Source organism: Oreochromis aureus, linkage group 3 (assembly GCF_013358895.1).
Source record: "Oreochromis aureus strain Israel breed Guangdong linkage group 3, ZZ_aureus, whole genome shotgun sequence".
Classification (NCBI taxonomy): Eukaryota; Metazoa; Chordata; class Actinopteri; order Cichliformes; family Cichlidae; genus Oreochromis; species Oreochromis aureus.
Genome location: NC_052944.1, coordinates 112,691,348 through 112,706,597, shown reverse-complemented (window position 1 = coordinate 112,706,597; position 15,250 = coordinate 112,691,348). Strand labels below are relative to the sequence as shown.

The following is a 15,250-nucleotide window of genomic DNA, read 5'->3' as shown; positions in this document are numbered from 1 at the left end:
TATTGTCTGTTTTGCAAAAGAGGGGGGCTTTGTTGTTGTCCCCATATAAAACCTTGTCTAATTGTTGTAAGTTCAGTTCGATTGCTGACTTTGCCCAGCTTCGGACTCCACGCGTGTAATCAATAAATCTTCGCTTTGATCACATCCTCTGGACCAGAGTTGTTATTTGCCTGTGAGCCCTTCGTACTCCTTCCTCCAATTTTGAACCTTAACACCATGCATCCAAAATCAGTGCCTTTGTTACGCCTGACCATTTTTTGCAGTATACCATCATGCCGTTCGGGTTAAGAAATGCCCCAGCCACCTTCCAGCGACTGATGAACACTGTGTTTCATGGAGTCAGAAATTGTGAAGTGTATCTGGATGATATAGTGGCCTATTGGACTGAACATCTCAAAACCCTTAGCGAAATATTTGACTGCCTGCGTGATGCCTCCCTGACACTAAAATTGGCTAAATGTGAGTTTGGAAAAGCTGTGGTAACCTACCTAGGCAAGCAAGGACAGGGTCGAGTCCTCCCTGTTGCTGTGAAAGTGCAGGCAATATTAGACTTCCCAGCTCCTCAAACGTGTCGCGAGCTGCGTCGTTTCTTAGCCATGGCTGGTTACTACCGCAGTTTCTCCAAAAACTTCTCTGAGGTAGTAGCCCCGTTAACCAGTCTTGCCAGTCCTATGTCACCATTCGTGTGGTCAGAGACATGTCAGTTTGCCTTTGAAGCTGCCAAGGCTCTCCTCTGCAGTGCTCCTGTACTTGCCGCGTCCCTTCAAGCTCGAGGTAGATGCCAGTGCTTTGGGGGCTGGTGCAGTGCTTCTGCAGGAGGATGAACATAGCCTTGACCATCCCGTCTGTTTCTTTGCAAAAAAATTCATAAAACACCAGCTACATTACAGGACGATTGAAAAGGGGGCTTTAGCCTTGCTGCTCGCCTTGCAGCATTTCGAAGTGTACCTTGGGTCCAATCCTCTTCTGAGAAACTCAAAGTAATGAGAGTCTTTTAGTACTGAGTATATCTGAAGAACTAAAGTGGATTCTGTTCATCTGGACGTAGCGTTTTCAGTGGGAGAAACGTTTTAACCCACTTTGGCAAGGACTGCCTAAAGCTTGTACGTCAGTATGAGCAAACATGGCAGATGGCGGATTACAGGAACCACCTGAGATTCAGTCTCACATGCCAACAAAACTCCTAAAAGTCTGCAAATGAGCTCTTCAGTTAAAGGCTTCCGGGCAACAAAAATCCTCCAGAAGGCACAGCACCAGCTGCTTAATGAATGGGTGGGGCAAACAAATTTTACCATCGACATGCTAAAATCTCAAGAGGAAGAGATCCGACAGAGACTTACCATGATTCTAGATGAGAATTCTCTTAAAAAGGTGTTTGACTTCACTGAGAACGCTTGTCTAGCACAGCACAAGGAGTCTAGGACCAGGCAACAAAGGAAGTTTGACTTACTTGTTGTACATCAGAAAACACAGCAAAATACGGAGTGTGTCCTAAGCGGCCAAAGAGGGAAGGATGCGACACCGAGGATGTGGACAAGTGGGTGAAGAATTTGTCTGACAGACAGCTCACCCAAACAGAGAAAAAAATCCTTGCTAAAGGGTTGAATTTTGCTCTCACGCCGAGACAAATCCCGCTAGTGGAACTGATCACAGCCACAGAAACAGCAATTTGAAACAAAAATATTGCAGAAGTGGAAGCAGAGCAACTACGAACGAAAGTGTCAGCCTGTCTCAGCAATGCAAAGCCCCCAGCATCCATCATCACCATGGAGGAGAGGAAGGCACTCACATCACTTAGTAATGACAACAACATTAACATCCTTCCGGCAGACAAGGGTAGGTGCACAGTATTGCTAAACCAGAAAGACTATCATGAGAAAATTCTGTCACTTCTCAGTGATGAAAATACCTATAAGCCCCTGAAACGAGACCCAGGAAGTGGTTACAGGAAGGGGGTGATAGACTGTCTGAAGCAGTTAGAAGAAGACAAGGCTATCGACCAGTCCTCATACCACAGACTTTACTCAGGGGAATCTACACCAAGTCTGTATGGTTTACCGAAGATACATAAACAGGGTGCACCTTTAAGACCGATTGTCTGCATGATCAACTCGTTCACCTATAACATCTCCAAGTTTCTGGCTTCGATCCTCAACCCGCTGGTAGGCAGCTCTCAACACCACATCCAGAGGTGATGAACAGACTGGCGTGGCGCATCCGTCAGCATGGGTAATCGCCCCAATGGAAAGCAGGTGATGGTGATGGCCCAGCCCGGGCGTGTGGCCACCAGAGCATCCCACACACACACACAGACTCCTCAGACACAGGCCCACGGACCATGACAGCATCCCAGTCACGGAAGCGTTGAAGGTAGTTTGTAAGAGATTACAGGATGACCCCAACCTCAGCAACAGGACCACTCTCAGCATCGACCAAGTGTGTTTGCTTTTGGAACTGTGTCTTAATTCCACCTGCTTCACATACAAGGGTCAGTTCTACAGGCAGAAACATGGGTGTGCCATGGGTTCCCCAGTTTCACCCAGCATGGCCAAATTGTACATGGAAGAATTGGAAAAGAGGGCGTTGCTATCCTACCCTGGAACACCACCAAGCCATTGGTTCAGATATGTGGATGACACCTGGGTGAAAATCAAATCTCAGGACGTACCACAATTCACAGATCACATTAACTTGGTGGACCGACACATCAAATTCACCAGGGAGGATATGAAAAGTGGCAGGTTAGCCTTCTTAGACTGTTAGAGTTCCATCAGTAATGGGGGACATCTAAAAGCTGACGTGTACAGTAAACCTACACATATGGATCAGTATTCATCATTCACTGGAGCACAAACTGGGTGTCATCAGTCTGCAAGCCCATTGTTCCTTCAGTGGTGCTAGTTTCAGTCTGTGATGTAGGCCACACACACACACAGTTTTTGCTCACGATCACGTTATATATATATATATAAAAATAAATAACAACAATGCACTGTGATAGCACATGCCGGTCCAGCCCGGGCGATGGCATCCTTCATGCAGTGGAGCCACTGCAGCAGGGCATGGTCCGAGCAGAGGGTGAATGAGTGCCCCATGAGGTAATAGCGAAGGGAGCCGACCGCCCACCGGAAAGCCAAGCACTCCTTTTCCACAGTGCTGTACTGGCTCTCCCGCTCAGACAGCTTCCAGCTAATGCAGAGCACGGGCCGGTTGACCCCCCTGTACCTGCTGGGACAAAACGGCCCCCAGCCCTCTGTGTGATGCATCAGTCTGCAGAACAAAACGGTGGGAAAAGTCAGGAGTGTGGAGCAGCGGCTCTCCACAGAGAGCTTTCTTCACCTGCACAAACGCTGCCTGGCACGGCCCCGTCCACTGGACCAGATCCGGAGCACCCTTGCGGGTGAGATCAGTCAAGGGGCTGGTCAGCTCCGCAAACCCTGGCACGAAACGGCGGTAGTAACGCGCCAGCCCCAGGAACCGTCTCACCTCCTTTTTCATGTTGGCCCACGGGCAGGATGCTAGAGCCGCCGTTTTCTCTACCTGTGGACGCATCTGCCCACCCCCCCAAGTGGTACCCCAAATACTGAACCTCCCTCTGTCCAACCGCACATTTCTTCGGGTTGGCCGTGAGCCCCGCCTGCCTCAGGGACTCCAGAACCGCGGCCACCTGCTGCACATGCTCCGCCCAGGTGTCACTGTAGATGATGACATCATCAAAGTAGGCGGCAGCATATGCTGCGTGCGGATGCAGCACCCGGTCCATGAGGCGCTGAAAGGTGGCCGGGGCCCCGAACAAGCCGAACGGAAGCGTGACGAACTGGTACAAACCGTACGGAGTGGAGAAGGCCGTTTTCTCCTTGGACTCTGCAGACAAGGGAATCTGCCAGTAGCCCTTGGTTAAATCCAGTGTCGTGAAAAAACGGGCCATGCCTAACCGGTCCAGGAGCTCGTCAATCCGGGGCATGGGAAAAGCATCAAACTGTGACACCCCATTCACTTTGCGATAGTCGACACAGAACCGTATAGACCCATCCTTCTTCACCACGAGAACGATGGGGCTACACCAGGCTATTACTCCCATCTTCAGCATTTCAGCCAATTCCCTCTGAATGATTTGCCTTTTGTGTTCAGGGAGCCTGTAGGGCCGTGAACGCACCGTCACGCCAGGCTGTGTTTCAAAATGATGCTCAATGAGAGACGTTCAGCCAGGCAAGGGGGAGAACACATCTGCAAAGCACTGTTGCAACGCAGCAATGTCCGCTCTCTGGGCCTGTGTGAGATGGTCATCACAATGGAGGGAGACGGGAACGATAGAATTTGGCACCTCTGGCCCCAACTCATCTCCCCCCTTAACCAGGCTCACCAGAGAAGCAGACTCAGCCTCCCTCCATGCTTTCAGGAGGTTGAAGTGATAAATCTGCGTGGCCCCTCCCCTGTCCGACCGTGCGACCTCATAGTCAACATCCCCCACTCGCCGTGTCACCACAAAGGGACCTTGCCATTTGGCAAGTAATTTTGAGCTAGAACAAGGGAGTAATTCAAGCACTCTGTCTCCCGGTAAAAATTGCCTGAGTCTAGCCCCTCTGTTATACAGGCGGTGCTGACGTTGCTGAGCCTGGAGCAGATTCTCCTGTGATAACCTCCCCAAAGTGTAGAGTTTCGCTCTCAGGTCCAGCACATACTGAATCTCGTTTTTTGCGGGGCTCGGACCATCCTCCCAGCTTCCTTTAATTAGGTCGAGCACCCCACGCGGCTTCCTGCCAAACAGCAGATCAAAGGGAGAAACTCCCGTGGAGGCCTGGGGCACCTCCTACACTGGAAATAACACAGGGTCTAACCAACGATCCCAATTGCGTTCATCTTCGTGAATGAACTTACGAATCATGGACTTTAAAGTCTTATGACACAGAACACCTGCCCCACTTCCATCAGCTTCGGTGTCCCGGCTGCCCACACTTCAAGCACACCTGCCCCGGCATCTGTGCTGCTCTCCGTGGCTCAGGGGCAGCGCCAGATGTCTCCGATCCCTGGGGAAGCAAAGCGGAAGAAAACAGGTTAGTAGGACTCCACGCCGGGGTCTGTTCTCCCGGCACTGGAGCCCGTCGGCGCGGTGCTGGCACCTGGGCCGGCTCCTCCCAGCTCCACTGCGTTGGCGGCCAGGTGATCGTCCGCCAGCGTAACCGCCACTTGGCACCAGACCCATGTCGCCGTCTCCGCTGGCAGCCCCTCCATAAACTGCTCCAGCACGATTTTGTCCACCAGCCGGGCTTCCCCCATTGACTGTCCCGGCTCCAGCCACCGCACTGCTTGCGAGCACATGCGAACCGCCGATCCTCCCCAGTCAGCCTGCAGGCACGAAACTGCCGGCAATGCTCTTCTGGGGCGAGGCCCATCCGGTCCAACATGGCCCGGCACACGTCGTCGAAGCTGCTCCGCGAGGCAGGCGGCATGCCCAGGGCCGCTGTCTGAGCCTCCCCTGATAGCAGTGGGATCAGCCGCGGGGCCCACTCCGCTCGCGTCCACCAGCATGCCTGGGCCATCGCACGGAACGCCTCCAAAAAGACCTGGGGTTGTCACCATCCCCCATCCTGTGTATCACCACCGACAGAGGAGGCGACTTCGGCGATGCAGCAGCCCCGACCAGTTGCTCCAGGACCTTGGTCTGGTGGTCCGAATGTTCCTGGAGCTTCATCAGATGGTCCGACTGGGCCGCGGCCTGGTCCCGGCGCATCGACGCCAACTTCACCAGTATCTGTGCCAACAACTGCAAAGGCTGAGCGGGCGACGCATCGTGCGGGTCAGACATCCAACACTGGGTTTCGGCACCAATTGTGATGTAGGCGACACACACACACTCACACACACCGTTTTTGCTCACAATCACGTTTTATTTATAACAACAACGCGCCATGACAGCTCGTCCCGGTCCAGCTCCCTTAGCTCACCGCTCCACCCCTCCCCTGCAGCTACACCAGGGACCACACCTCCGCCACACAGTCATTATGCAAATGTACTGTTTATAAGATTGGGGAAACCTGCAGTCAGCTGAGACTGAAGAAGTCACTTGGATGAGTGACGAAACGTTTCCCCCACTGAAAACGGTACGTCCAAATGAACAGAATAAATTTTTGGGATTCACTTACAAGGATGATTGGGAATGCATCAAGACGATACACTAATTAATGATCTTAATGATCTCCAAAAATTGAATCTGTTCATCTGGACGTAGCGTTTTGTGGGAGAAACGTTTCGTCATTCATCCAAGTGACTTCTTCAGTCTCAGCTGACTGCAGGTTTCCCCAAACCTTATAAACAGTACATTTGCATAATGACTGAAACCAGCCCACTGAAGGAACAATGGGCTGTGATCTTAATGATCATCTGGACTCACCGAGCCGTTCTGCTGTTCCTCACACCTGGAATCAGTTTCTGTCGTCCCCGCTCTGAAGTTTTGTACTTCTGCACGTCCAACTCATCCAGAACCTCCTCTGACATCTGCAGGATGAAGGCCAGAGCTGAGCACTGGATCTCAGAGAGTTTCTTCTCTGATCTGTTCTCTGACTTCAGGAACTCTTGGATCTCCTGATGTACTGAGAGGTCGTTCATCTCCATCAGACAGTGGAAGATGTTGATGCCTCTGTCTGGAGAGATTTTATCATTGTTCAACTTCTTCAGGTTGATGATGACTCTCTGGATGGTTCCTGGACTGATCTCTGTCTGACTGAGGAGACCTCCTAAGAGTCTCTGGTTGGACTCCAGACAGAGGCCATGAAGGAAGCGAACAAACAGGTCCAGGTGGCCATTTTTACTCTGGAGGGATTTTCTCATGACTTGCTTCAGAAAATCATCCAACGATGACTCTTTATATTTTTTCCCAAAGAAGTTCTTCAGCACCTCAGTCTTCCTGTTGGTGTGACAGTGGAACATGTAGACTGCAGCCAGAAACTCCTGAATGCTCAGATGAACAAAGCAGTAGACTGGTTTCTGGAAGATCACACACTCTCTTTTGAAGATCTCTGTACAAACTCCTGAGTACACCGAGGCCTCTGTCACATCCAGACCACACTGCTCCAGGTCTTCTTGGTAGAACATGATGTTTCCTTTCTCCAGATGTTCAAACGCCAGCCTCCCCAGCTTGAGAAGAACTTCCCTGTCAGCCTCCATCAGCTCCTGTGGACTCGTCTCATGTCCCTCATGGTACTTGTTCTTCTTCCTCTTTGTCTGAACCAGCAGGAAGTGTGAGTACATGTCAGTCAGGGTCTTGGGCAGCTCTCCTCTCTGCTCTGTAGTCAACATGTGCTCCAGAACTGTAGCAGTGATCCAGCAGAAGACTGGGATACTACACATGATGTGGAGGCTCCTGGATGTCTTCATGTGGGAGATGATTCTGCTGGACAGCTCTTCATCACTGAATCTCCTCCTGAAGTACTCCTCCTTCTGGGCGTCAGTGAAGCCTCGTACTTCTGTTAGCCTGTCGACACATGTAGGAGGGATCTGATTGGCCGCTGCAGGTCGGGAAGTTATCCAGACGAGAGCCGAGGGAAGCAGATTCCCCTGGATGAGGTTTGTCAGCAGCTGGCTGACTGATGACTTTTGTGTGACATCAGACAGCAGCTTCCTGTCGGTGAAATCCAATGAAAGTCTGCTTTCATCCAGGCCGTCAAAGATGAACAAAAGCTGAGAGACAGCCAGCTTCTCTGCTGTGACCTTCTGTAATGTTGGATGGAAAACATGGAGCAGCTCCAGAAGACTGTACTGCTCATCTCTGATCAGGTTCAGCTCCCTGAATGAAAGCAGAACCACCACACTGACATGTTGGTTCTCCAAGCCCTCTGCCCAGTCCAGAGTGAACTTCTGCACTGAGAAGGTTTTTCCAACACCAGCCACGCCGTTGGTCAGAACCACTCTGATGGGTCTCTGTTGGTCAGGTAAGGCTTTAAAGATGTCCTGGCACCTGATTGGAGCATCATGGAGGGCGTCCATCTTGGAAGCTGTCTCTAGCTGCCTCACCTCATGTTGGGTATGAACCTCTTCACTCTGTCCCTCTGTGATGTAGAGCTCAGTGTAGATCCTGTTGAGGTGGGTTCTACTTCCTGTTTCATCACTTCCTTCAGTCACACGTTCACATCTCCTCCTCAGACTGATCTTATGTTCATCTAAAACCTCCTGCAGACCAACATCTGCTGAAAGAAAGAAAAACAGAAAGAAAACTCTTCAATGTCTGAACAACAACAAGAAGTCCAGTTTTCAGAAATGAGTCCATCAGCAGACAGATGTTCAGTCTTACTTTGTACACAGCTGCTCTGACTGGCTGTTTCCAGTCCAGCTCTGGGTCTTTCTCCACACTGGGGACAGGAGGAGTCTCCTGATGAAGCAGACTGGTCCCAGTATGAGCAGATGCACTGTCTGCAGAACCAGTGTCCACAGCTGGTAGAGACTGGATCCTTCAGGATGTCCTGACACAAAGCACAGCAGGACAGCTGCTCCTCCTCACAAACACCACTCCTCTTCCTCTCTCTGTGAACACATTTCTTCATCACTAAATAATTTACTGACTGTGGCTAAAATTATCCAAATTTAAAAGATGATGTAGAAGTTCTGATGGTCACAAAGAAGAGTAAAAGTGGAGATGCTTCTGTTTGAATTCAGCATGTAGTCTGGAATCAAAGTGCTGCCTCCTGTTTTGACACAAGAAGCATCACTTTGAGACTTTGGCACAAACAGTCATGTTTCCAGTTCACTCACTTACATTCATTCCCTGGAGACTCACTCTAATCTGGTCCTCTCCATTCTTTACAGTAGATATATAAGATGCAAACAAACAGACAACCATTCACACCCATGGGCAATTCCATGGGTGCTGTGACAAAGAGTTTCATCTCACCTCTGAGCTTTGGTCTGGCTCTCATGTTCCCCACACAGAGTGCTTTTAGAGGGAGGGACTCCCTCCTCTCTGTCCTCACACTCATCCATGCTGCTCAATTCAGCTCACACACACTTTCTACCTTCACCTGCAGAGGAAACACAAATCATTCATGTGCACATCAACTGAGAGCTGCAGAGGTCGTGTCTGATGTGTTGGACTAACATCCATCTGAGACACAGCTTTCATCAGTTCACTACAAAAAGTGTCACAGAGCCGAGTTCAGCCTCCAAATCCTCCATTACTGTAGTCCTACAAAGCAGCAGGTCAAACATGGCTGCAGAGAGCAGCTTTATGTCAGTAACAAGCACCCCGGTGTTCCAGGTTAACTGGTTTTAATGTTAAGTGATTAGATATGTTTACATGTTTCAGATGTTGCGCCTGCAGATTCTTCAGTTTTTCTAAATGGATTATGTCACATTTTCACAAGATTAAAGTCCCTAGAGAAATAAGTTTTCTCCAGTTCTTGCAAACAAGTCAAGTGTTGATATAATATTCAGATGAATATTTAAATTATGCTGATTTAACATATTTTAATAAACTTAAAATAGAAGGGCAAATTCTCCAGCCAGACTAAGAGTCCTTTTCTTTTTGACACTGTTGAGCAGCTTACCTGAGACTTAATTTTACCTGCAAACATGGTGTTAACTCTGTAAGCCATAGGTGTTAAACTCTGGCCCGTGGGCCAAATTTGGCAGTTTATTTTGCCTTGTTTGGTATCATTCTTTTCAGAACAACCTCACATGTCTGAATTTACTGTTATTTGTTTCATCTTGACATACTGTATTAAGACAATTAACACAAAATATAAAATTAGAGAAAAAAAATCAGAGTAGAAAAGAGTTATTTCTACTGTAACAAATACAACCATTAACAAATCATTTTCATAACTTGAAACACCAATCAATTGTAAATTTTAAAAACCTATGCACAAGTTATATGCAGATATTTACCTAAAAATGCAGGAAAGGCGTTTAAAAAAAACAAAAACAAAAAAAACATTCCAAACTATTTACAGAACAATCAGCTGTTCTGCATCAAATAAGATACCACACAAATTATTTGTGCCACTGCAAAAAAATATTTCTGTCTACAGTAAGATAAAGGAGATAATCACAAGCCTGATACCTGCAGGCCTGACAGGTGTATCACTCCTCCTGTTTTCCACCTGGAGATAGTGTTTACACTATAATCTGCCTTTGGTGGCTCTTTAGCAGCAACTGTGACATTCAGCAGTCGCCTCATTGCTCTGACATACACTCCAAACAAGCTAAACGTCACAAATCTCTGACATATCAAAACTCTCTCTCACCACTGTCACTCCTAAAACTTCCGCCTCTTCCTAAAAATAAATGCCATGTTGCCATATAATTTTTTGACTGGTTAAATTTTTCCAGAAATAGGAAAGGGCGGTGCTTTTGTTTTTGTTTTTGCTTGCAAGCGGAGAGTGCTTTCGAGCGCTTTCCCTAGAAAACACAATTTTTACCATTTCTTCCCTCAGTACACAAAACAATAGTGTTGAGGACAAAGCACAGAATACATTTTTATATATATTTACACTGTGATACTGCGTTGCATTTTCACAACTAATAATGGATTTCACATGAGGGACCGGACACGAAAGTTTGTGCAACTAGATCTAAACAGCTTGAATTCTGTCTTGGTTTTCAATAAAATTCAAAATATTTTGTGTCATCCATTTTCTGATGTCGATGAGGCAGTTCAGGAGAGCCTAGAGACGAGCATGCACCAGGGTGCTTGCTCTTCTTCTGCCATCTGTTTTCCATCACATTTGTGAGAAACAAAAATGCTTTGTATAATGTTAGGAGTTTTTTTCCCCACTCTTCATGGAAGTTTAAACTAGAAAATCTAGTAACTGCAAGCATAGTTTCAGTTTGCAGCACACATGATTTCAATGAAGCATCAACAGTAACAACATGTTGTTTGACAGAGCTGTATGAAGACTAACACATATCAGTTTGTTTGATCTATAAATTAATTGAGATCATATATCAGATTTACTACATGTAAAATAAATAAATGCATGACTTCCTGTTCTGCTCAATCAGCTCCTTCAGTTTCTGTGACACCCCAATCATCAGCTGTCAGACTGAGTTCGCAGATTGCCTTATATAAAAAGGCTCTGATATCAGATAATCAGGACTGAATAATGTTCATTTTGTGATTATTTGTGCTTCTCATTGTGTCTTGTGTGGTGATGTTAACTTTTAGATGAGTATACTTGCTCTACAACAGTCTTTTTACAGAATAATGAAGTTGATACAGAGCACCCATGCAATAAAATTTCTCAAAGTGACACAAAACAACTAAAAAACCTTCACGAACAGTTAATGCGTATTTACTTTTAAACAAATTTAAAAACTATCAGGGTTTGATTCTGCACTCATCTTAACGTACCATTAAGAAGCTATCTGGATGTATTTAACATAAGATTATTGCTATTACTTGGCAAAGGTTTATAACCAAATCCAGGAAAACTGACTGAAATAAGTTAAAGCAAGCGACAAAATTCAAAGTGTTTAACGCAAGACACGCACTATGGTGTGTCTCTTGCGACAACAAAGAAAACTTACAGTTTCTTCACACAGAGACACCAACAACAAGCTCTACTCCACAGCTGGACACTAAACACGGACACACAGGTGAGCTGCTTCCTGGAAGGAGGCGGGACTCCACCTGAAACTTAGCACAGGTGGGAGGGGCTCAACAGACACAGTTGAGTTCATTTAACAACATCCTTCAAATTCCTGAATGGCAGACTTCACTGTGAAAAGTTAAGCTTCCTTGGGATCTCTTTCCCCCTTTTTTTCCCCATTTCCTCTGAATTTCCTCCACCCTTCCATGAGACACAGGATCATTTTGTTTTTACTGTCTTGCTTCATTTCCATTTAATCTGCCATTTATCTTCTCACAAACCAACTTTTTCAGGAAACAGACACAGTTTTACTTCACAAAGCCTCCTCTGACCTCTAGTACAGACATGACACCATAAAGAAATCAAATCAGAGTCTTTCTGTCATTCTGTGTCTGTAAATAAATAGAAAGCACTTATTTGGTGTAAACACATCACTGTTAGTACCAGTGTGAGTCTCAGGAGTCAGAGAGAGCACCATTCACACAGAGCTTTGATTTTGGTGGAGATAGACATATTTAAACTTCATCACCAGGAGTACTAAGAACAAGTATTTGTGGTTAACAAACTGTCTTTAGATTTAACTTGTTAACTCTGTTTGTTTGTTTTTTCAGGTTTATAAAAGGAAATAATTTTTCACCAAAGTACATCACCATGGCAACCTATCTTGCACACTGTGAAGAATGTGACTGTACTCCTCACCCTGCTGTCCTTCAGCCATGGTGTGTAAACAACCAAGGAAACTGAAATAACCTGTAAGTTTGTTTCTGCTACATCATCCAACATCCAACATCAACAAAGAGTTAATAACTTTGTTTAACTGGATAACAATTCTTAATGTGATTACAACCTGTTTAAAATTCAATCCATGGTCTTCTTGTTGAGCCTGGGGAATAAACCATGTGATTTAGTGATCATGATTGATTAGTTATGCCTGCAGTAGCCACCAGAGTGGCTATTTTGAGTCACTTTGCCGGTACCAAGTCCGGATAAAGGTGGTGGGTTGGAATTGTGACATTAAAAAAAACAAAAACAATAATTGCTAAGTGCACACTATTAAGCATTAGTTAATCATCTGTTAAGCATTAGTTAATGGTTACTTAATTCTCTCTACAGCATCTACAAAATATTTCTCATAATCAGTTAATAGTTTTCAAGCACTGCTTTAAACACTTCATTCATGATTAATAAGCTAATGTACAACACTTTTTATTAAGTATGTTTTCATGTTCTAAAACTCATTGATTAATCATTTATAAACACTACTCTGCATCAGTTACAAACCACTCATTTCAGGATGTTCAATGGTATACAAAATCATTGGTAAAAGGTAAGTAGATGGTTAACATACCCTACATAATACTATAAACTCTACATGTACTACACAAAGTAGTTTCATACTAGATGTTTTATAAACACTGAATATCAGGGTTACATCAGTCAGCTGCTATATCTTAACAGATGTCTTACAATACATTTATAACCGTCACTTAAAGGCTGCCAAAGCTGTAACTCACTATCGGCCAACTTCTTTTTCGATAGATTATCTATAAATACTCATAAATACCTTAATAAACTTATTTAGGAAGTTACAAACCATTTGCTACTTGTTAGTAAAGTATCTTGAGTGAGCCCATCTAAAGTGGGGACCATATATACCTTACAACCTATTTATAGATGTGAAAGTTTTTAAAGTACATTGTAACAAAAAATAAATGACAACACACAGGGTAGATCCAGAACGCACTGTATTTTTAAGATGCCAATCACAAAAACATGAGAACAATGCTTACAGATTGGACACACAAATTTTGATACAAAAATAAAAAGTGTCATAAACTATCAGCCAATATTTGAGGTAATACAGAACACGGCTGGATGCAAACTATATGACCTGTAGGTCTTTACATTAAGTTTTCAAATAACCTTTTCAAAAAGAAAAAAAAAAGCAGTAGCAACATTAACTTTTAGAATTATCTGTATTTTTTGGAAATGTCATGTATCAGTCTCCCCAATGTACCATTTTTGTGCTTTTTTGCGAGCCACTCGTTCCACTCAGTAACTGTAAGGTGTTCTGACAGTAGTCTATCATTTCTGTTACCCCTGAGTCTCCACATTTGCTCCTTGTAAGACCTCCGGGCTCTCTCCAGATGTTGGGTATGGGCACCTGTACGAGGGTCAACATACCACCTGCTGTGGTTAACAGTATGGTGTTCATACCCTAAATTTGGGAGTACACGATAGGCCCGCCATTCATCACTTATCACTGAGGAACCAATCCGGACATGAAGTGTAATCACAGGAACAAGATGTCTTCGAGATCTTTTCTCCACAAGTCGCAAGATAGGCCTCATTTTCCCTCGATGTTTTATGCCCAGCATTCCAAAGACCCACTTTCTTCTTTTCCATCCCCAGCCATTCTTCCTCTCCCATACTGATGATGCAGTAAAAAAAAAAAAAAAAAAAGACTAAATGATACTATGAAAGGTTGATAAATACATAGTTGTAATATTAAATTACAGTCACAAAAACTTACCTTTCGTTTGTGACGAAAGTGACTCTCATCAATCACAACAAACTCCCTTCGGCCACCAATCTGCTGACCTGTACGACGTCTCAATCTTTGAACTGCAGCCACACATACCCTCCTTATTTTTTGGACATTTTACTAAGTGTTGTTGTGCTGCCTGCAATGGTGTCATCTATCATGTCGATTTGACGTAATCGCTGACCCTGAGAAAATCTTGAGAGAAAAAAAAACATCCTTACAAATAGTAATTTAAACCTATTTCGTTATTTTTTTCTGTAGTGTTTAAGCTCACCTGTAGATAAATTGCATCCAGCGTTGAAGTGAGACTTTAGAACGGCTGAAAAGTGACTTGTGTCTGACGGAGGTTTGTTTGACGTGTCCACCATGTGCTGCTCCACGACAGATCCTATTTTCAAAATAGTAACATGAAATATGTATGTTTAATTATATGCAATAAGTATTTATTTAAACTAAACTTAATATGCACTTGCAGACAAATTTTGTCATTCCTTGTTTTGTTTAATTGTAGCCTTCAATTTACCATTATGTCTTTTTATCAAATAAGAAAAATGTGATAAAAGGGACTGTGTAGTTGTAATGTTAATGACAAGTCTTTAAGGTGATAATCTAACTGACTTCACTTGCTTTAATTTTCCAGACCACACGCTTTAAATGAAACCACTGTTAGCTCCGTTTTAGGGAGAATTTTGGTGTGAAAACAAATAATACTAATGAATTTTACAGTAAGTGTGTCACTTCGTATGAGGTTGAGTCTAAAAACATAATATGAAAATTAATATAGATATCTTACCAAGCATATTGGTCTCCGTTGTTCACCCTTTTCTTCAGTTCCATTTTCTGCTGGCAGACTTTGCATTTTATTTTTCTTTTAAGTAGCTTTTTCCTCTGAAGATATTTTATAAGCTTCAGTGGGCCTCTTTTCGAAATCTCCTCGTTAATTAGTTTTTTCAGTCGCGTGAGATTTCCCATTTTTTAGCCAGTTTGTTGTTAAGCCAACAGAGGAAGCCGCGCTTTTGCTGCTTCCTGCTTCCTACATGACCAATAGGAGACTGCGATGCTGTGACCTCTCACCTGTAGGTCATAGTCAAGCTGGAGTCATGGCTTCCTCTGTGAACACGACAAG

At 44.9% G+C, this 15,250-nt stretch overlaps 1 protein-coding gene and 1 long non-coding RNA gene across 2 annotated transcripts in view; both read right to left on the bottom strand.

Annotated features, from left to right (window-relative positions):
• Nucleotides 1-8,151, bottom strand: part of LOC116320226 — a gene marked incomplete at its 5' end in the record, with an annotated part of 145,551 nt that extends 137,400 nt beyond the window's left edge. The window contains one exon of the mRNA XM_039603845.1: nt 6,392-8,151. Coding sequence (XP_039459779.1) covers nt 6,392-8,151 — 1,760 coding nt within the window. The remainder of the gene's footprint in view (nt 1-6,391) is intronic.
• Nucleotides 8,152-14,222: 6,071 nt separating this feature from the next.
• Nucleotides 14,223-15,042, bottom strand: LOC120437887. The gene is made up of 3 exons (XR_005611477.1): nt 14,918-15,042; nt 14,399-14,512; nt 14,223-14,319 (listed from the first exon to the last, which is right to left on the bottom strand). It is a non-coding gene; the product is annotated as an uncharacterized LOC120437887 (long non-coding RNA).
• Between the last annotated feature and the right edge of the window lie 208 nt (nt 15,043-15,250).